The 22440-nt window shown below is 41.2% G+C and overlaps 1 protein-coding gene across 3 annotated transcripts in view; it reads left to right on the top strand.

The window, feature by feature from the left end:
* The first annotated feature begins 7954 nt into the window (after positions 1–7954).
* The window catches only part of PTPN2 (protein tyrosine phosphatase non-receptor type 2), a 93896-nt gene continuing 79410 nt past the window's right edge, over positions 7955–22440 (top strand). For 2 of the 3 annotated variants that reach the window (XM_038543927.1, XM_038543926.1), the window contains exon 1: positions 7955–8136. In XM_038543927.1, coding sequence (XP_038399855.1) covers positions 8068–8136 — 69 coding nt within the window. In that variant the 5' untranslated portion in view covers positions 7955–8067. The remainder of the gene's footprint in view (positions 8137–22440) is intronic. The other variant, XM_038543928.1, reaches the window with a different exon arrangement.

Below are 22440 nucleotides of genomic sequence, written 5' to 3'. Positions count from 1 at the left end.
CCTCTCTGTGTGTGTGTGTCTCTCATGAATAAATAAATAAAATCTCTTAAAAAAAGAAATAAACATTGGTTATAATACAAAGGCCTTAATTATATTTGAGAGAGACATAAATAGATTTAGATACAAGACAGCTTTAAGGAACTAAAGTTGACTCTACAGAGCCAATAAAGTCCATTGGAAAATTTGGCCTGGTACCTTGCTTATAAGGTTCCCAACAGCAGGTAAGAAAGGTTGCTTACTGGCAGGCACAGGAATCTTAGGGTATTTTGGGGACCTAGAGAAAAGAGGAATTCACCCAACTCTATAGGTATTGTAGGCACAGTCTGATGTGAGTCCTTGGGGCGTCTTCTTTGTCTCAAGAGGCTTTTAAAAATTCAATCTTAGATTCCCTATGAAAAGTTCCAACCAAGAACATATAAAAGAGCCTATGTGATCAATCACTCTCCTTGATGCACTTATGTAAATAATCAGGCCCAGTTTATTGAAATTAGATTTGATTTGCAGATGAATTAGTCTTGTGATTATCTTTGATACAAATGAGCAAAACTGTAGAGGGAAAAATTGTGTTTCAGTAATATACCTTTTTGGGTATAAAATTCTAGTGCTATTAATAGTCTTTGAGATTTTGTTTTCTCAACAATTGAACTAGATCCTGTATTCTTCTAATTTACTCAAAAATTCACCTATTTCTCTTCAATGTTTCCAATTTTCTCTCACCCTTTTGACTTGGAATCATTGAGAACTAAAACTACCCTTTTTCTGAAGCCATGCAAACTAAAACTGGACAACTTGATATAAACTTCAAAGAAATCACCACAACCATTCCCGTATAGACAATTGTCATGCCTGCTACTGTGTAGGCCATTCAGAAAGACCACCAGGGACATTCAAGTTGCAAATCAGGAGAATCTATCAAACTGTTACTGCCTGCCCTCACTCCATCCAAAGATGCTTCAAGCTGGACATTTAGAAATCTTCTTGACCAGCTGCCTTCAGAATTCAGAAACTGGGATTATATTCAGCTCCAATTATTAACCTTTGTTTTTCTTTTTTTTTTTTTTCATAGATATGCCTCTTAGTAAATACTTGATTGCTTGCACCATAGGCCTAACATTGGGAGCCCACTTGCATCACTGTCTCTTGAAATGAGACACAACTGTTTAACTGAACTGGACTATTCTCAGGACTGAGACCCCTGGTTCATTGAGCTGGAGCTTAAATTCTGGACTGTGAAACTTCTTGGGAAAGTTTCAAATGTATGAGGTAAGGAGTTCAGAACAAGTCCCCACAAATGTGCTACTTTGACATGTGGCCTATTTTCAGTTGAAGGCACTCATGACCCAGCAGACTCAAGAAAAACTTTTACCTCTCCTTAAACTACCTAAAAAAATTTAGATAGAGGTCTTGGTCCAGGAAGAGAGCTTTTACCAAGAGATATATTTTTTTTCTTTTCTGTGCGGCAGAATAAATATCTAATTACCAAATATCTGCTCTTCTTACTGTTCTGTGAATTACCCTCCTCCTCTTTGAAACCCTAGGCCCCTGTCCGATTCCTTAGCTCAAGATGGCATATTAGTCTCAATTGCCAGCCTCACCCTTGAGTCTCATAGTCTTATGGGGCCCCCATATGTATACAACCAACTTTGTTTTTTTCTCTTGTTAATGATTTATTTTGAATTATTTGAAACACCCAAAGAATCTGAAGGGGTAGGAGAACTTTTTCCTTCCCAACAATCTTGGAGATATCATGCTTTTAATAGAAATAATCAGTTACAGTGACAGAACTTTAGAAACCAGGGCCATTAGATTGTGGGGTATTTCTGGAGGAGGTGCCATGTATTTGTAAATTACACCATGTAAGGAGAAAGGCTAGTTGGCTGCTTAATTTTCTTTTTTTTTTAAATATTTATTTATGATAGACATAGACATAGAGAGAGAGAGAGAGAGAGAGAGAGGCAGAGACACAGACAGAGGGACAAGCAGGCTCCATGCTGGGAGCCCGATGTGGGACTCGATCCTGGGACTCCAGGATTGAGCCCTGGGCCAAAGGCAGGTGCCAAACCACTGAGCCACCCAGGGATCCCCTTAATTTTCTGTTACTGTGATTTCTTCTACCTCGCATAGTTTACTGTTTTTACTGGTAAAAATTTTCACTATGTGTATAAGGACTTTTTTTTCCCCTCTATGTATTTTAATCCTTTCAAGCAGCTCTGTCTCATAGAACTCTAGTTTTTATTTAAATTCTACTTAGTTAATATATAGTCTAATACTGGTTTCAGGAGTAGAATTAGTAGAATTCATTACTTACATATAGCACCCAGTCCTCATAATAACAAGTACCCTCCTTAATACCCATCACCCTTTAGCCTCACCCCCACCCACCTCTCTCCATCAACTCTGTTTGTTCTCTATCATCAAGAGTCTCTTATGGTTTGCTTCCTCCCTCTCATCCTCTTTTTTCCCCCTACCCTCACAGTCATCTATTTTATTTCCTAAATTCCACATATGAGTGAAATCATATGGTATTTGTTTCTGACTGACTTATTCCACGTAACCTAATACACTGTAGCTCCATCCATGTTATTGCAAATGGCAAGATTTCATTCTTTTTGATGGCTGAGTAATATTCCATTATATATATGTTGAATATATATAATATGAATTATATATAATGATCAATTATATATATAATGATATATGTATATAATCCATCAGTCAATGGACACTTGGGATTGAACTAAGTACTCAACTTTATTTTTTTTGTTTTATTATTATTATTTTTTAATAATACATTTATTTTTTATTGGTGTTCAATTTACCAACATACAGAATAACACCCAGTGCTCATCCCGTCAAGTGCCCCCCTCAGTGCCTGTCACCCATTCACCCCCACCCCCGCCCTCCTCCCCTTCCACCACCCCTCGTTCGTTTCCCAGAGTTAGGAGTCTTTATGTTCTGTCTCCTTTTCTGATATTTCCCGCACATTTCTTCTCCCTTCCCTTATATTCCCTTTCACTATCATTTATATTCCCCAAATGAATGAGAACATATAATGTTTGTCCTTCTCCGATTGACTTACTTCACTCAGCGTAATACCCTCCAGTTCCATCCACGTTGAAGCAAATGGTAGGTATTTGTCATTTCTAATAGCTGAGTAATATTCCATTGTATACATAGACCACATCTTCTTTACCCATTCATCTTTCGATGGACACCGAGGCTCCTTCCATAGTTTGGCTATTGTGGACATTGCTGCTATAAACATCGGGGTGCAGGTGTCCTGGCGTTTCATTGCATCTGTATCTTTGGGGTAAATCCCCAACAGTGCAATTGCTGGGTCGTAGGCCAGGTATATTTTTAACACTTTGAGGAACCTCCACACAGTTTTCCAGAGTGGCTGCACCAGTTCACATTCCCACCAACAGTGTAAGAGGGTTCCCTTTTCTCCGCATCCTCTCCAACATTTGTGGTTTCCTGCCTTGTTAATTTTCCCCATTCTCACTGGTGTGAGGTGGTATCTCATTGTGGTTTTGGTTTGTATTTCCCTGATGGCAAGTGATGCAGAGCATTTTCTCATGTGCGTGTTGGCCATGTCTATGTCTTCCTCTGTGAGATTTCTCTTCATGTCTTTTGCCCATTTCATGATTGGAATGTTTGTTTTTTTGGCGTTGAGTTTAATAAGTTCTTTATAGATCTTGGAAACGAGCCCTTTATCTGATACGTCATTTGCAAATATTTTCTCCCATCCTGTAGGTTGTCTTTTAGTTTTGTTGACTGTATCCTTTGCTGTGCAAAAGCTTCTTATCTTGATGAAGTCCCAATGGTTCATTTTTGCTTTTGTTTATTTTGCCTTCGTGGATGTATCTTTTTTTTTTAATTTTTATTTATTTATGATAGTCACACAGAGAGAGAGAGAGGCAGAGACACAGGCAGAGGGAGAAGCAGAGGGAGAAGCAGGCTCCATGCACCGGGAGCCAGACGTGGGATTCGAGTCTCCAGGATCGCGCCCTGGGCCAAAGACAGGCGCTAAACCGCTGCGCCACCCAGGGATCCCTCGTGGATGTATCTTGCAAGAAGTTACTGTGGCTGAGTTCAAAAAGGGTGTTGCCTGTGTTCTCCTCTAGGATTTCGATGGAATCTTGTCTCACATTTAGATCTTTCATCCATTTCGAATTTATCTTTGTGTATGGTGCAAGAGAGTGGTCTAGTTTCATTCTTCTGCATGTGGATGTCCAATTTTCCCAGCACCATTTATTGAAGAGACTGTCTTTCTTCCAGTGGATATTCTTTCCTCCTTTATCGAATATTAGTTGACCATAAAGTTCAGGGTCCACTTCTGGGTTCTCTATTCTGTTCCATTGATCTATGTGTCTGTTTTTGTGCCAGTACCACACTGTCTTGATGACCACAGCTTTGTAGTACAACCTGAAATCTGGCATTGTGATGCCCCCAGATATGGTTTTCTTTTTTAAAATTCCCCTGGCGGGGATCCCTGGGTGGCGCAGCGGTTTGGCGCCTGCCTTTGGCCCAGGGCGCGATCCTGGAGACCCGGGATCGAATCCCACGTCGGGCTCCCAGTGCATGGAGCCTGCTTCTCCCTCTGCCTGTGTCTCTGTCTCTGTCTCTCTCTCTCTCTGTGACTATCATAAATTAAAAAAAAAAAAATTAAAAAAAAATAAAATAAAATTCCCCTGGCTATTCGGGGTCTTTTCTGATTCCACACAAATCTTAAAATAATTTGTTCTAACTCTCTGAAGAAAGTCCATGGTATTTTGATAGGGATTGCATTAAACGTGTAAATTGCCCTGGGTAACATTGACATTTTCACAATATTAATTCTTGCAATCCATGAGCATGGAATATTTTTCCATCTCTTGTGTCTTCCTCAATTTCTTTCAGAAGTGTTCTATAGTTTTTAGGGTATAGATCCTTTACCTCTTTGGTTAGGTTTATTCCTAGGTATCTTATGCTTTTGGGTGCAATTGTAAATGGGATTGACTCCTTAATTTCTCTTTCTTCAGTCTCATTGTTAGTGTATAGAAATGCCACTGATTTCTGGGCATTTTTTTTTTTTTTAATTTCTGGGCATTGATTTTGTATCCTGCCACGCTACCAAAATGCTGTATGAGTTCTAGCAATCTTGGGGTGGAGGCTTTTGGGTTTTCTATGTACAGTATCATGTCATCGGCGAAGAGGGAGAGTTTGACTTCTTCTTTGCCAATTTGAATGCCTTTAATAATGTCTTTTTGTTGTCTGATTGCCGAGGCTAGGACTTCCAGTACTATGTTGAATAGCAGTGGTGAGAGTGGACATCCCTGTCTTGTTCCTGATCTTAGGAGAAAGGCTCCCAGTGCTTCCCCATTGAGAATATTTGCTGTGGGCTTTTCGTAGATGGCTTTTAAGATGTCGAGGAATGTTCCCTCTATCCCTACACTCTGAAGAGTTTTGATCAGGAATGGATGCTGTATTTTGTCAAATGCTTTCTCTGCATCTAATGAGAGGATCATATGGTTCTTGGTTTTTCTCTTGCTGATATGATGAATCACATTGATTGTTTTACGAGTGTTTAACTACTCAACTTTAAATACAGACTGGGCAAATGGGAGTTTATAGCCAAGGTCCAGGGTGAGGGGTCAGCAGATAGGAAATTACTAAGAGATATTACAAAACAAAATTCAATTGAATAAATTATAATGATAATATTGGCTTTGTTCAATGATCCATGAATCGGGTATCATCAAATTTAGCAAAAGGAAATGACCTGAGGAGCTGTCCAAATTGAAAGACTTTTACAGGCCAAAGGGGGCAGGAACAAGTTACTTATGCTAGGCAAAAAAAGGAGGTTATTGCAAGATTACTTTTTCTCAGAGGATGGCAGGGGTCTATCAACAGATTACCTAACTAGTGTTCATCAGGTGACTCCTAATTGACTCATTTAAGATCCCATTTCTTTCTTTCTTTTTTTTTTTTTTTTTAATATTTATTTATTCATGAGAGACACACAGAGAGAGAGAGAGGTGAGGCAGAGACACAGGCGGAGGGAGAAGCAGGCTCCCTGAAGAGAGCCCAATGAGGGACTAGATCCCAGGACCCGAGGATCACGACCTGAGCCAAAGGCAGATGTTCAAACGCTGAGCCACCCAGGTGCTTCAAGATCCCATTTCCGAGAGAGCTGAAACAGAAATTAAGTGTAGGTTCGGTGACAGGACGCTTAACAAGCAACTCCACTTTAAGAATGTTATTTTGTTTTTTTGTGTAAGATTTTTATTTATTTATTCATGAGAGAGAGCGAGAGAGAGGCAGAGATACAGGCAGGGGGAGAAGCAGGCTCCATGCGAGGAGCCCGACGTGGGACTGGATCCTGGGACTCCAGGATCACGGCCTGGGCTGAAGGCAGACTCTAAATCACGGGGTCACCCGGGCTGCCCTGTTATTTTGTTTTTAACACAAAAAACATCAGGGGCATTCTGACTAAACTGACTTACTAGGATTCTTGCTGAAGGCAGGCAAGGGTGATCAGATATGATTGGGAGGATAGTGGAAGATGAGAAACCTGATTAAATATTGAGGGTGATCAGATATTAAGAATGGGGGGACCTGGATAAACTGACTTAGCATGATTTTGCTAAAGAGAAACAGGGAAGTCCAAAAGTCAATGGCTAGTTGAAAAAGTGCTCAGAGGAACCTGAGTAGAATTTGTTAGAGGAGTGACTCTTTGTCATGTCACTTAATTTTAATTAAAATGTAAAGGATGGGATGCCTGGGTGCCTCAGTCGATTAAACCTCCACTCTTGATTGCACTTGGGTCAGGATCTCAGGGTCCTGGGATCAAGCCCCAGGTTGGGCTCTGTGCTCAGTGAGGAGTCTGCTGGAGATCTTCCCCCTCTCCCTCTGCTCCTCCTCCTCCTCCCGTGCCCTCTCTCCCTCTAAAACTAATAAATCAATAAATACTTAAAAAGATTTTTAAAAAGAAAAAATCTAAGCGTCAATATTGGATAGCACCGCTTAAAGTTTTCTTGATCCTTCACATTTGTTAGGATGGTGATGTAACAAGCTACCGTAAGCATACAGTTCACCAACAGTGAATCACCTTAATCTGAAGCGAGATCACTTCTATAACCAGCACGTTTGTGCGCTGTAAAAGATCATTTGTTCTTTTTTTATAAGTAACATTAATGTTTAAGTTGTGTGACGTTTACTTAACCACCTGTATCCTCCGTAACTGCCGGAGAGGCTTATCTGGCACAAAACCCATAGGTAGATGGGAGCTGGCACCCGGGCTGGTTTATACTCTCCCAGAGGGCTGAGAAATTTGTCTCAAAATCGGACACGGTCGCTACACTGATCTAAATGACGCTTAAAATGAAACGAAAATACTGCATTAGAAAATTAAGAGTAGGGATCCCTGGGTGGCGCAGCGGTTTGGCGCCTGCCTTTGGCCCCTGCCTTTGGCCCAGGGCGCGATCCTGGAGACCCGGGATCGAATCCCACGTCGGGCTCCCGGTGCATGGAGCCTGCTTCTCCCTCTGCCTATGTCTCTGCCTCTCTCTCTCTCTCTGTGTGACTATCATAAATAAATAAATAAATAAATAAATAAATAAATAAATAAATAAATAAATAAAAGAAAATTAAGAGTAGAGCGAAAACCAGAAATGGGACAGCAAGAGGCCAGGAGGTCCGTTCCTGGAACTCGCGTTCAGCAGCTCCCGCCTCCGACGCCGCTCCTCGCCGCTCGAGCGCAGCCAGCCGCCGAGTCCCCGGCGCCCTCGCACCGCAGCGTCCGGGTGGTCCCCTGGCCCCGCCCCCTCCACCTGGGTGCCCTCGGGGCCACGCCTCCTCCGAGCGCCCCGCCCCGCCCCGCCGCCGTGCGACTCCGGGCGGCGCGAGTCTGCGCGCTGACGTTCGACGCTTCAGGTACTTTCCCCGCGGCCGGCCGGGCCCGGCGTGGGGGCGGGGCAGGGCACAGAGCGCGCATGCGCCGCGGCGCCAGCGCTCTCCCCGGATCGTGCGGGGCCTGAGCCTCTCCGCCGGCGCAGGCTCCGCTAGCGCCAGCTCGCTCCCGCCGCCATGTCTGCCACCGTCGAGCGGGAGTTTGAGGAGTTGGATGCTCAGAATCGTTGGCAGCAGCTGTACTTGGTGAGTCGCGGGCTCGTGCAGCAGCCACGGTCCTCACCGAGGACCCGGGCTCGTGCCCGCCGGCTCCCTCCCGCCTCCCCCGCCTCCTGCTCGGGGCGGAAGTGGTGGCGCGCGGGCCGCGTCAGGGGCGCGCCTGCGCCGAGCGAGTCTCTGGTCCCTTCTGAAAAAAAGACCTCCGACGGGCGGGGGGGGCGGGGGGTACTCCTGGTGAGCGCAAGCGCGGAGCTGGCTCTGGAAGGCGGCTCCACAGCGGCGCCTGGTGGCGGGCGGGGGCGTGCTCCGCCGCCGGGAGGGACGTGGGAGGCTGCGGGGCCCGGGAGACCGGGGGCGGGGGGCGTCCGCGAGGCTGCTTTATACTGTCCCCTTCGCGCGCCCTGGTGCCTGCGTCTGCCCGCCGGTACCTCGCTCCCTGGCCGGGTGTCCTGCGGCCGAGCGGGGCCGGCGCGGCGCCCGCTCCCGAAGGCTCGACCGGCCCTGGCCTTGCTGCCGTGGGTGGGCCCGGGGCCCCGGACCGTGCGGACCGCCGCGCTCCCCGCGAACCCGCGGTCTTGGTGTTCGCGGGGAGCCCGGCGTCTCAGCGCCTGGTCGTCCCCACAGCTTCCAGGAACGAGAGTATCTGGCCTTGGTTGTGTTGGTTAGAAGAATAAGGATGTTCCCTTTGAAACCTCTTTACTGGGAAATACTTAACATACAGCAGAACTCACAGGTTTTATGTATGGAGTCGAGCGGGTTCTCTGGACACACAGGCCTGGGTGAGTTCCAGCCAGGTCACGGTAAGGAACCTGCCCGTTCCCCGCGGAGGTGCTGTGCTGCACCTTCTCCCATCCTTAGGCCATCGCTGCTCTCATTCTTGCCGCCATACGATCATCTTGCCTATTAACCGAAATCGTGTGAATGGAATCACCTAGTTGAATTCTTAGGGGACTAGTTTTTTTTTTCACATCAGGGAACCTTTTAATTCAAATAGAAATTTATACCCTTGAAAATGACTTAGTTGCCTGTTCTGTACTGCTTAATTATTAGCATATTATTCCCAAGATTAAATTGAGTGGTTGTTCAGTTAAAAGTTGTTTCTGCTGTTCGGTTCACTCTTTATACAGGAAAGGGGGGGGGAAGGTTTTCCTATAAATCTGGATGATCTTAGGTTTCTTCCCATTTAAATTCATTTAAAGGACAGTAAGAATTGTTTGTCTTCGTGTTCAGAATGTATCCGTTTCTTCTTGAAGACATTAGCAGGAAGTATAATAAATACCCTGACTCACATGACTACAGAGTATGTTAAAATAAGAGTACTAACCTTTAAGAATGCTGCTAAAGGCCTTACCAAATATAGAAAATTTTAAATGCAAATTCTAGTAGGAATCTTTATGTGAGAGCCTGCCAGCTGTGTCTTCTCCAGTTACATTTGTTTAAATAGAAGCTACTGTCTCCAAGTTGCTGGTGGTATATCAAAGTACAGATTTGAGAAGAGAAAGGTGAATGCTATGATTTAATTGAGCTTAACATTTTGGTTGGGGGTGGGGTGGGGTGGCAGTAGCATTATCTTTGAAGAAAAATTTTTTAAAGTTTTATTTGAATGAGAGGGGGAGAGAGCACGAGCAGGGGGCAGAAGCAGAGGGAGAAGCAGGCTTCCCGTTGAACAGGGAGCCAGATGTGAGGCTTGATTCCAGGACCCTGAGATCATGACCTGAGCCAAAGGCAGATGCTTAACAAACTGAGCCACTCAGGTGCCTCAGTATCTTTGGAAACTTAATGAAAACTGTAATCCCTTTGACCAGAAAAGTATACTTACTTGCATCATCTGAAAATTTCACATTCAGTTTCAAGGAATTCAGGAAAACCTTCCATGGACTTGTGCCAAGGAATCAATCCTTTAGTGGGTTGGTCAATGTGCATACTTTCTTTTTTTCCTAATGGAAGAAGAAGAGTATTAGTTTGGTCTTTAGAAATCATACAATACATACTGGTGTTATAGTAAAAGTAGGTCACAAAACAAGAAAGTAATGGAAAGCAAGTCGAGGAAAAGGTTTTTCCTTTGACTCTAGAATATCCATTCAGCCATACTATAAATTTGTATTGAGCACTAGTGGTGTGCCAGTCCCTTCTCTGGACCTTTGAGATTTGGCATCTCGAAAATACAGTGAAGTTTATTCTCTTGAGGAGCTCACAATTCTAGGACTTCTTCTTTTGATGATTTCTTCACAGTTCCCTATTTTCATTCATTGACTCCCAAGGTGCCTATTATGTATCACATTAGACTGAGTTCCAGCTCTCAAGGATCCAGCCTGGTGGGGAGTAGTAAATGGGTAAGAAGATGAAAACATAAAAGTGAGAAAGGCAAAACTGGTGTTAAGCACAGAATGTTGTCTAATCACCCAAAAGGGTGCACCTGGGAGTTCTGGTGATGCTTCCTGCAGGAGGGATAGCCTTCCCTAAGCCTTGAAGGACAGATTGGCCAGGTGAAGAGAATAAGGGAGGGTGGAAAGAATTAGTGTTCCAGAGAAGGGAGGAATGTGTGCAGAGGCACAGAGCATAGAATGCCAAGAGGACTACCAATAAATTAGCCTCGTGAGGATAATGGAATGAAATTGAGATGCTGGAGGGATAAGGCTGGAGAGTAAGACAGAGTCTATTAGGTACCTGTAGATCAGACTGGCATGTGGGCTAATTGATAGGACTCATTGAGGAATTTTAAGCCTGGAAGTACCATGATCATACCATATTTACTTTTTAGTAAGATCACTCTACTAGTATAATTGATGGGGCTAACCATAGGAAGGTAGTGCAGGGAAGTGGTCTGTTGGAATAAACCTGACGAGAAATGTTGACTAAGGCAGTGGCAGAAGAAAGGAAGGGGAAATACAGATTTGAAATGGTAGGGGATAGATGTGTTTGGCTTGGAAACTATTCAGTTCAGTTGAGATACTTCTAAGATACCAATATGGAAATAGGTCCAGGGGAGGCCTGAGCTGTAAATAGGGTTTGGGAAATCATGAGCACATAGGTGGTGTTTGGGGTCCTAGATATGGATGAACTCATCCAGGGAAAATATGGAAGGTTTGGAAATGCTGAAGCCCAATGACAGAAATCTTGACCACCACCTACAATTAAAGGCATAGGTAAAGAAAGGAGCTTGCAAAAAAGACTGGAGGGAAATAACCACAGAAGTAGGGAGAAAATCGATTGTAGGTGTGAACAGAGTTGATGGTCAGGAGCGCCACATGGAGCAAATGGGACAAATAAAGTCAAAACTGAAAGGGCCCATTGACTTAAGGAGCAGATGGTCGGATACCTTTATTTTTTATTTTATTTATTTTTTTTTAGAGAGAGAGAGAGGGAGGAAGGGAGGGGAGGGCAGAAGGAGAGGGGGAGAGAGCGAATCTTAAGCAGGCTTGGTGCCCAGTGTGAACCCGACGTGGGTCTCAATCTCACAACCCTGATGAGATCATGACCAGAGCCTAAATCAAAAGTCGATGCTTAACCAACTGAGCCACCCAGGTCCCTTCAGATACCTTTAAGAAGAACAATTTCAGTGGAGTACAGAAGACAAGCTGGGCATTGAGAAGAGAACATGGGAAGAAGTACAACCAAGTAAATATAGACCATTCTTTTAAGAAGCCCATGTTGACCAGTGGAGTGGGGAAGGTAGCTAAAATGAAGCAGTTATGTCCCTTCTTACAGAAAACCTTCAGTGGTTTCCCATTGCTCATAATGTAGAACTCATATTCTTCTGTGGCTCACAAGACGACATGGCCTGCCTCTCCGTATGACTTTCTTCCTTCTTTCCACTGGATTCTGTTCCTTGATACGTGTCTATTCTGTCCTGAAGGCCTTCATAATTGTAGCTCTCTTTGCATTAGCACTACTTCTCCTTTCCCCTCCATTTTTGCTTAACTACCTCCTACTCATTCCTGAAGTCTCACTTCCTTGGTGGGGTCCTTCCCGATCCTCTAATGCAGGATATGATCCTCTGTTACATACTCTATAGTGTTCTATGACTTCCCCTTTCATAGCAGTGTGTTGGATGTCATATGCAGCAGATTATTTAAGGAACACAAATTTGCATTAAGCAAACAACTATTACTTGAGTAAGGAAAAAGTGCTTAAGTGGGCTCTGCTTTGTCTATCACAATACTGAGTGCTATATGTGTTCATTTTTTTTGGCAATGTTAATTGGATTAGGAAAAAGGCTTTGATCTTGGGCAATAACTATATAAAACTAAAGTTGAACTTAGTAGTGTGAGAACTTTGACTTTACACCTTACTGAAAGTCTTGCAGGAAGAGAAAAATGAATTGATTATTTTCAGTCTGGGACTGGCCCCTGACTCCTTTTTACCCAGTTTTGAACAGTTGCTTTTATAACATAGTTTTTTTTTTTTTTAAGATTTTTAAAAATTTATTTGATAGAGCCAGAGAGTACAAGCAGGAATATCTGCAGAGGGAGGAGAAGCAGGCTCCCCGCTGAGTAGGGAGTCTATATGGGGCTCAGTTCCAGGACCCTGGGATCATGACCTGAGCGGAAGGCAGACGCTTAACTGACTGAGGCACCCAGGTGCCCCTATGACATAACTTGTGATAATAGGTTTCTTGGGAATGGATTATGGGGTCAGAGCAGAACAGACTATGAATTTATTTTCTTTTTTTTTTAATTTAATTTTTATTTATTTATGATAGAGAGAGAGAGAGAAGCAGAGACACAGGCAGAGGGAGAAGCAGGCTCCATGGACCGGGGAGCCCGACGTGGGATTCGATCCCGGGTCTCCAGGATCACGCCCTGGGCCAAAGGCAGGCGCTAAATCGCTGCGCCACCCAGGGATCCCTGAATTTATTTTCTGCACTATCTCATCAGAGCTTCATGCAGGCAGTACCAAGGTCTTGCATAGCATCAGGCACTTAAATGCATGATAAATATTTGTGGAGTAATGACTTCTTCCCAGGGAAGGGTAACTTGATATGTTTACATGAAGTAAGGGGTGGGTGGGTGGGGGAGGTGACAGAGGATAAGCCTAAAGAGAGAGATTGGAAGTTGAAGACATAGAAGGGATTACTGTTGGAATCAAAACCCTTGGAAAGTAGGTGCTGATGGGAGCAAGAGCACACAGATGGAAGAACTGTCTTGAAAGGGCACAACTGGCAGAGGTGAGATTGCTGGAAAAGCCTAATTTGGTTTGACGGACAAACTAATGACATTTTGTTTTTAAGATTTTATTTATTTATTCATGAGAGATGCAGAGAGAGAAGCAGAGACACAGGCAGAGGGAGAAGCAGTCTCTCTGCAGGGAGCCCAATGTGGAACTCGATCCCAGGACCCGGGATCACGCCCTGAGCTGAAGGCAGATGCTCAATCACTGAGCCACCCAGGCGTCCCCAACTAATGACATTAAGGTAGTCTGAGGTTAACTGGCTTTTTGAGAAATGTTCATGATTGCTTTTTTGTCTTTAGTCACTGCTGATTGCTGTCTGAATCAGGCTGGGGTATGAGAAGGGCAAAAAAAGAATGGAGCTTTTATGAGATTTCAGGGAAGGGAATAAAACTATAGGGAAATGGAAAAAAACAAACAAACAACAAAAGGCAGCCAAGCCATGGAATAATGTTTCTAGTAAATGGTGGCTCAGAAAGAATTTAGTTGACTAATCAGAGTTTAGGAACCATGAAACTCTTAACTGGCTATTTTTCTTCATTAGAAATTTGCACTTCAAATATTGTCAGAGTAAGAGCCACTTGTGAGTCAGCTAAGTTTTAGAAGTAGGGTATCAAGGGAAGTCTGTTTTTGTAGTATTTATAACGGGTAGCCAAACGACAGATCAAAGCTTTCTTATTCTAAAACAGTTCCTTTGCAGTGTGTACTGCACATTGTCCTACAAATGTTTAACCCTAGGGCTTGGAGTTTTACATGGTTGCATGTGTTCTTGCTATACAGAGTCCTTGAGTTTCCTTAAAAATAGCCTGCTTTCTCACACTTTTGGAGTCTTTGCCCATGTTGGATGTATTCTGTGCCTACCTTATCTACCTAGAAAACCTCTTCAAGACTAGTCTCTGGTTTCTTTAGGTAAAGTTATATGTTCCTTCTCTGACTCCTTATTAGAGAATGAATCACATTGTTTTATAACTGTCTATGTCTGTGTCTAGCTCTTTCAGGGGTACTTTGTTTTTCTTTGTTTCCCCATCATTTGCCTGTAGTTCTGAGACATGTTAGGTGCCCAGTATTCACTAAACAAAAAGAATGCTGTTCCCCTTTTAAAATGTCAGCACCTTGGGGTGCCTGGCTAGCTCAGTTTGTGGAGCATGTGACTCTTGATCTTAGGGTTGTGAGTTTGAGCCCTATGTTAGATGTAAAGATTACTTAAAAATCTTAAAAATAAATAAAATGTCAGCATATTGGTTTATTCCAGCCCCTTCATTCACAGCTGAGGAGATGCCCCTCCAACATGAGATTGGGACTTAGGTAAGGTTACCACCGTGTCTAACAGTGACATGGGTGGGACCTAAATTTAGTCCTTATAATTCTCATTTCTGTGCTATCCCAGTTTGCCACCTGACTGCTTACACTGCTTTCTCCTTAAGATCTACCTGAGAATAATGATGCTGAGGGAATCACTTACATTTTTCATAGCAAGGAGAGAATGGAATGTGTTAAAATAGGTGGGGTCATTTTGGGATTGGAGGCCTTCAAGACAGTATATGAGATCCATGGATTAAACTGGAAAGTGATTTCCAAGTCCCCTGAAACTGTATGTTGAATCATGTGTATGTGTGAGTGTATTTGGGTATTTTTGTCTGTAGAGATTCCATAATTTTTGTCACATTCTCATGTAGATCTCTGTGGCTCTTCAATAGATAAGGACCCCAGGGGATGCCTGGGTGGCTCAGTGGTTGAGCATCTGCCTTCGGCTCAGGGCATGATCCCAGGGTCCTGGGATGGAGTCCTGCATTGGGCTCCCTGTGGGGAGCCTGCTTCTCCCTCTGCATATGTCCCTGCCTCTCTCTGTGTGTCTCTTATGAATAAACAAATAAAATCTTAAAAAAAATAGGTAAGGACCCTATTTTTAAAGGACCCAGCTTTAAGGGAAAGCAGGCTTGGGAATGGTGCCCCAATAGATAATATATAACTAGGGATTATAACTATGTTTTGCCTTTGATATACGTTCTGTATTACTGGTACTGCCTGTAGTTGTGGAAATCCAGTCAGTGTTTGTCCTCTAGCCTTTCTAGCTTGCCTTTTTCAATATCTTAATAATTTTTTTTTTTTTTTTTTTTTTAATGGGCAGAGGAGCAGGAGAATTTTTTTTTTTTTTTTTTTTTTTTTTTTTTTTTTTTGAGCAGGAGAATCTTAAGCAGGCTTCACACCCAGCACAGAGCCTGCCTGATATGGGGCTCCATTTCACAATCCTGAGATCATGACCTGATGAAGAGTCAGATGCTTAACCAACTCAGCTACTCACGCTCCCCTCAATTTCTTGATTTTAACTAGAATCTCCAAGAACTCTTTTTGGCTTTTCCCAGATTGCTACGATGCACATAATTCCCTTTTGCCAGTTAGAGATATGTTATGGCTCTTCCAGTCTCCTGTTTGTCTCTTGTTCTGTTTCCCTGCTTGATCTCCTCTCTTATCCTTCACAGTCTCTTTCCAGAGACTGAATCAGAGATAAGGACATATCAGCTCTAGGAAAGCAAGATTAAAAATAACACAGGTGTGCTTTCCACAGTCTCAAATGAGCATACATAGGATTTGTCTTCCTTGGAAATTCTTTTTTTTTTTTCCCTTGGAAATTCTTATCCAGATTCTCTGTGTTCTCTGTTCTCATCATGGTGCATGTGGTAGTTTCACTTAGCGCTCGTTAAAGTAGCTGTTTCTTGGTAGTAAGCTTTTGGGGCTTGTTTGTTTATTTATTTCAGCGAGCATGAGCAGGGAGGAGCAGAGGGAGAGGGAGAAGCAGACTCTGCTGTGTACAGAGCCGGACGTGGGGCTTGATTCCATGACCCTGAGATCATAACTTGAACCGAAATCAAGAGCTGAACACTCAGGCAACTGAGCCACCCTTGCAACCCTGTTACCCTTGCAACCCTGTTGGGGCTTCTTTAAACTAACTGGCAGATTAGAACTTTTATAATACTGTCTATTATTTTGGGTAGCATGCTTTAGCTATGTACTAAGTCAGTCTAGCATGTAAAATTTAAAACATAGCAGTTGATAATTGAGGAAGAAATATGGTTTAGCATGATAATTTTAAAGTATGTAAATTCTGACTCTACTGTTCTGAGTAGAATACTAAACTTAAACTTTTCTTGTTACAGTCTTAATTGGAATGATGTTCTAGCTTGCCTGGCTATTGTCTGAAATAGCTGTTAAAAATTAACGTCTTAATGAATGCTAATTTAATGTTCTGTTTATGGTATAGTAGTGATGGTTCAGGCAGTTGTTTTGGCTTAACAGTGAAATCTTTGCTTTTAAAGATCTTAAGCAACTTTAGACACCTTTCAAGTGAAATGTATGACCAAGAGAAATGTCCACATACTATAAAATCCTCTAAAATTTAGCATGTCATTTCAGAGTGCTGGGGTTGATGACCTCTGGGAAAAAAAGTCCTGGTCGTCAAGAAACTGATTACACATTAGACACTTCTATCTATGAATTTCTGGTGCTTTTCAGTGTGGTATTTTCATGTTTGTTTTAATGTATGCATCTTATTCCTTTTGCAACCAGTATGTTTGATTTAATATGCTCTTTGTTCTGTCAGTTTAATTTGGCTTATGTCACTGATCTTTTGTAACTTTTTTTCAAACTGCTTTCATTCCTCTAAAGAAAATCTCATACTTTGTTTTTTCACTGTATTTAGACAGTTTTATACTCTGAAAGCTATCAGTTCCTTTTTTGCAGTTTCTAGTTGACCCTTCGACAATCAGGGTTAGGGGCCCCAACCCCTGCACAGTCAGAAATCTACATATAACTTTTGACTTCCTTAAACTTAGCTGCTAATAGCCTATTGTTGATTGGAAGCCTTATCCATAACACAGTCGATTAACACATATCTTGTATGTTATGTATATTATGTACTGCATTCTTACAATAAAGTAAGCTAGAGGAATGAAAATGTTATTAAGAAAATCATAAGGAAGAGAAAATACCCATTTTGTTCAAGGATCAACTGTACTTAATGGTACTTCCAGGAATTCTTTAGATGGGTTAGAGTTAAGGTGGTATGGCTCCCAGAGTCTGTTCCTAGTCAAGGGCTGGTATGCTGAGGTAACCTTAGAAAATTGCAGTTAGTCCATGACAGAACTGCTTCTGCATTGATTTATATTTTAATCATTGCCTGCTTCCCTTTCTACCTCCCTCTATCCCACCCCTATGAAACAAATATTAGCATTCTGTTCTGCACCTTACTTTTTTCGCATTAAGTACACTTCCATCAATGGTATAAGAAAGTACTTGACTTGTTTCCTTATACCTTCACCTACCCAGTTATATTCTAAAACTTTCTGATCTTTACCTGATAGGTGAAAAATGGTCTTACTGTAGTTATAATTTGCAATTTTTGTTGCAGTGAATGAAGTTGAACAACTTCTCTTTTTTAGGAGCTATTTGTATTTCCTTTCTCTTTTTGGTATGTAGGAGTTCTTTACACATTAAGGAAGTTAAGCCTTTATCATGTATTGTAAATATTTTTTTAATGTCTCAATTACCTTTGGCCTTGTTGATAGTATTTTTTTCCTGTAGAAAATTTAAATTTTTATGAAATCAGATTTATCAGCCTTTTCTAGGTTTTCATGCCACAGCTTAGAAAGCTCTTGTCTATTTTATGATTACAAAAAATTTTCTCCAATGTTTTCTTTTTCTTTTCTTTAAGATTTTATTTATTTATTCATGAGAGACAGTGAGAGAAAGGCAGAGACAGGCAGAGGGAGAAGCAGGCTCCATGCGGGAGCCTGACATGGGACTTGATCCCGGGTCTCCAGGATCCCACCCTGGGCCGAAGGTGCTAAACTGCTGAGCCACCGGGGCTGCCCTCTTCAATGTTTTCTTATACTATTCTATGATTTTTTTTAATGTTTAAATAATTGCTCAACTAGGATTTTATTCTGATAAAAGGAATGAGGTAGACATCCAGTTAATTTTTTGTGATAAAATATATGTAACAAAATGTTCCATTTTAGCCATTTTTAAGTGTACATTTTAATGTCATCGATTCCATTTGTAATGTTGTGCAACCATCACCACTGTTTCCAAAACCCTTTTAGCACTCTGAATAGAAACTCTGTACCCATTAAGCAATACTTCCCTATTTCTCCCTCCTCCTGGTAACTTCTGCTCCTTTCTTTTTTCTTTCTTTTTTTTTCTTTTTCTTTTTCTTTTTCTTTTTCTTTTTCTTTTTCTTTTTCTTTTTCTTTTTCTTTTTCTTTTTCTTTTTCTTTTTCTTTTTCTTTTTCTTTTTCTTTTTCTTTTTCTTTTTCTTTTTCTCTTTTTTCTGCTCTACTTTCTATCTGTGAATTTACCTAATCTAGATACCTCATACAAGTGGAATCACACAATGTTTGACCCCTTGTATCTGGCTTATTTCACTTAGCATAATGTTGTCAAGGTTGAGCTATGTGTTGTAGCCTGTTATCAGTTTCATTTCTTTTTATGTCCAACTAATTTTTTTTGTATGTACCTACCACATTTTGTTTCTCCATTCATCTGTTAACAGACACTTGTTTCTACCTTTTTACTACTATGTATAATGCTGTTGTTAACATTGCTGTGCAGATAGCCATTGGAGTCCTTGTTTTTAATTCTTTTGGATTTGGACCTGGAAGCGAAGTTGCTGGATAATACGGCAATTCTATGTTTAACTTTTTGAGTAACTGCTAAACTGTTTATAGAAAACTATAGAAGTGGCTGCAACACTTTTATATTCCCACTAGTGATGTTTTGAGGCTTCTAATTTCTTCATATCCTCCCAAACACTTTTTCCATTTATAAAGTTATAGTCATGCAAAAATAAAATTACAGTCATATCAGTGGGTATGAAGTGGTTTAGATATGCATTTCTGTAATGACTAAGGATGTTGAGTATCTTTTTCATGTGTTTATTGACTACTTGTATGTTTTTGGAGAAGTATCTTTTCAAGTCCTTCACCTATTTTTTTTTCCTAAGACTTCATTTTATAAGAGCAGTTTTAGGTTCACAGCAAAATTGAGGGGAAAATACAGAAATTTCTCATATACCGCCTGCCCCCACACATTATCAAAATCCCCCACCAGAGTGGTTATGTGTGTTAAAAGTTGATGAACCTACATTGATATATTGCAAAGACCCAAAGTCCATAGTTTACCTTGGGGTTCATTTCTTGTGGTGTACATTCTGAGGGTTTGGGCATATGTACAGGTGTCCCATCATTATGGCACCATATATAAAAATCCAGTTCTCTCCCTTTTCATTCCTACCTTCTCCAACCCCAGCAACCACATTGATCTTTTTATTGTCTACATAGTTTCACCTTTTCCAAAATGTTTTATAGTTGGAATCACATGGTAAGTAATTCTTTCACTTAGTAATATGTATTTAAGGTTCCTACATGTCTTTGACGCTGGAGAGTTCATTTCTTTTTAACACTGAATAATACTCCTTTGACTGATGTACCATAGTTTGTTTATCCATTCATCTGCCGAAGGACGTCTTGGTTTCTTCCAAGTTTTGGCAGTTGTGCATTAAGCTGCTGTAAACATCTGTGTCGGTTTTTGTGTAGACATAAGTTTTCAACTTCTTTGGGTAAATAGGAAGGAGTGCAATTACTGGATCATATGGTAAGAATATGTTTAATTTTGTAAGAAACTGCCAAAATGTTTTCCAAAGTGACTGTACCATTTTGTATTCTCACCAACAATGAATGAGAGTTCTTGTGCTTTATATCCTTGTCGGCATTTGGTGTTATCAGTGTTCCAGATTTTGGCCATTCTAATAGATGTCTTCCTTTTTTTATGTTGTTTATCCTTTTATTATTAAATTGTAGAAGTTTTTTGTATATTGTGGCTGTTGATCCCTTGTCAAATATATGATACCCAAATTTTCTCCCAATCCAAGTGTTTCCTTTTAACTGTATATTGTCATTGAAGCACAAAAGTTTGAAATTTTAAGTCCAGTGTGTTTTTTGGTCTCCTGTGCTTTTGGTGTCATAATTTAAGAAACCATTACCAAATCCAGGATCATGATGATTTTCAATTCCTATGCTTTCTTCTAAGAGTTTTTTAGTTTTAGCTCTTATATTTGGTCTTTGATCCATTTTAGTTAATTTTTGCATATGGTGAAAGTCAGCTTCATTTTTTTGCATGTAGATATCTAGTTTTCCCAACGCCATTTGTTGACTTTTCTTTCCACCTTAAATGAATTTGACCTGCTTGTTGAAAATCAAATGACCATAGATCTGAGAGTTTATTTCTGAGCTCTGTATTCTATTCCATTGATCTCTATGAACGTTTTTCTGCCAGACCACTCTGATATGATTACTATAACTTTGCAATAAGTTTTATAATTGGGAAGTGTGAGTCTTCCAACTTTGTTACTCTTTTTCAAGATTATTTCAGCTAGAGTCCTATAAAATTCAATATAAATATTATTATTTTTAAAAAGATTTTATTTATTTATTCATGAGAGGCAGAGACACAGGCAGAGGGAGAAGCAGGCTCCATGCAGGGAGCCCAATGTGGAACTCAATCCTGAGACCCCAGGATCATGCCCAGAGCTGAAAGCAGATGCTCACTGCTGAGCCATCAGGTGTCCCCCATATAAATATTATGATGAGGTTTTTATATTTCTGCAAAAATAGTCACTGGAATTTTGATAGAGATTACACTGAATCAGTATATCACTTTAGATAGTTTATATTCTTAGTATTTAAATCTAATTCATGAATACAGGGTATCTTTGCATTTCTTTAGGTTGTCTTTAATTTCAGCTGTGTTTTTAGTTTTCAGTATACAAATCTTTTACCTTTTTGGTTAAGTTTATTCTGAAGCATTCTTCTTGATTCTGTTGTAGGTGTGTCCGTCCTTCCTTCCTTCCTTCCTTCCTTCCTTCCTTCCTTCCTTCCTTCCTTCCTTCGCTTATTCATGAGAGACACACAGAGAGAGGCGGAGAAGCAGGCTTCATGCAGGGAGCCTGATGTGTGACTCAATCCTGGAACTCCAGGATCATGCTCTGGGCCGAAGGCAGGCGCTAAACCGCTGAGCCACCCAGACATCCCCTTAAGTGGGATTTTCTTAATTTCCTTCTTTGGAGTTATTGCTCGTGTATAGAAATACTGATTTTTGTGTGTTAATTTTGTGTTTTGCGGCTTTGCTGAATTTATTAGCTCCAACAGTTTTTTGTGTGTAGGTTTTTTAGGATTTTCTACATATAAGATCATGTCATTTGTGAATAAAGATAGTTTAACAACTTCCTTTCCAGTTTGGATTCCTATTTATGTATTATAGCCCAGCTGCTCTGGCTGAAATTTCAGGACTCTGTTGAATAGAAGTGGTAAAAATGTGGGATGCCGGGCTGGCTCAGTTGGTAGAGTGTGTGATTTTTGATCTTGGGGTTGTGAGTTTGAGCCCCATGTTGGGTATGGAGATTACTGAAAAATAAAATCTTTAAAATAAATAAAATCTTAAAAAAAAAGAAGTGATTAAACTGGAAATCCTTGTCTTGTTCCTGACCAACTTTTATCTAAATAACTACCAGCTTTTGTCTGTTTGCTGAGTATCTCATCCCTCTTTCCTCCCTCTTCCTGCTATTTAGAATACCATCTTTAGTTTCCAAGATCAGATGAGATCGAGTGTGTTCACAGTGGTATGGCCGTAGAGTACCATCTTTATAGTTTGCAGAATTACTGTGTGTGTATTGGGTAAATGAAACATGAATAATTGCCTATATAATCTGACCTCTCTGCACCTGTTCATCCTCATTTCTTGGATTGTCCTCTCTTGTCCACCGTAAGTTTTGTGCTGCTTACACTTCTTTTTTTTTTTTTTTTTTTTGGTGTTCAATTTGCCAACACATAGAGTAACACCCAGTGCTCATCCCATCAAGTGCCTCCCTCAGTGCCCGTCACCCAGTCAACCCCACCCCCCGCCCACTTCCCTTTCTACCACCCCTTGTTCGTTTCCCAGTTAGGAGTCTCTCATGTTCTGTCTCCCTTTCTGATATTTCCCACTCACTTTTTCTCCTTTCCCCTTTATTCCCTTTCACTATTTTTTATATTCCCCAAATGAATGAGACCATATAATGTTTGTCCTTCTCGGATTGACTTATTTCACTCAGCATAATACCCTCCAGTTCCA

This window comes from Canis lupus, chromosome 7, assembly GCF_011100685.1.
Source record: "Canis lupus familiaris isolate Mischka breed German Shepherd chromosome 7, alternate assembly UU_Cfam_GSD_1.0, whole genome shotgun sequence".
NCBI lineage: Eukaryota > Metazoa > Chordata > Mammalia > Carnivora > Canidae > Canis > Canis lupus.
Note: the sequence above shows the minus strand (reverse complement) of the source record. Positions and strands in the feature narration are given on the sequence as shown.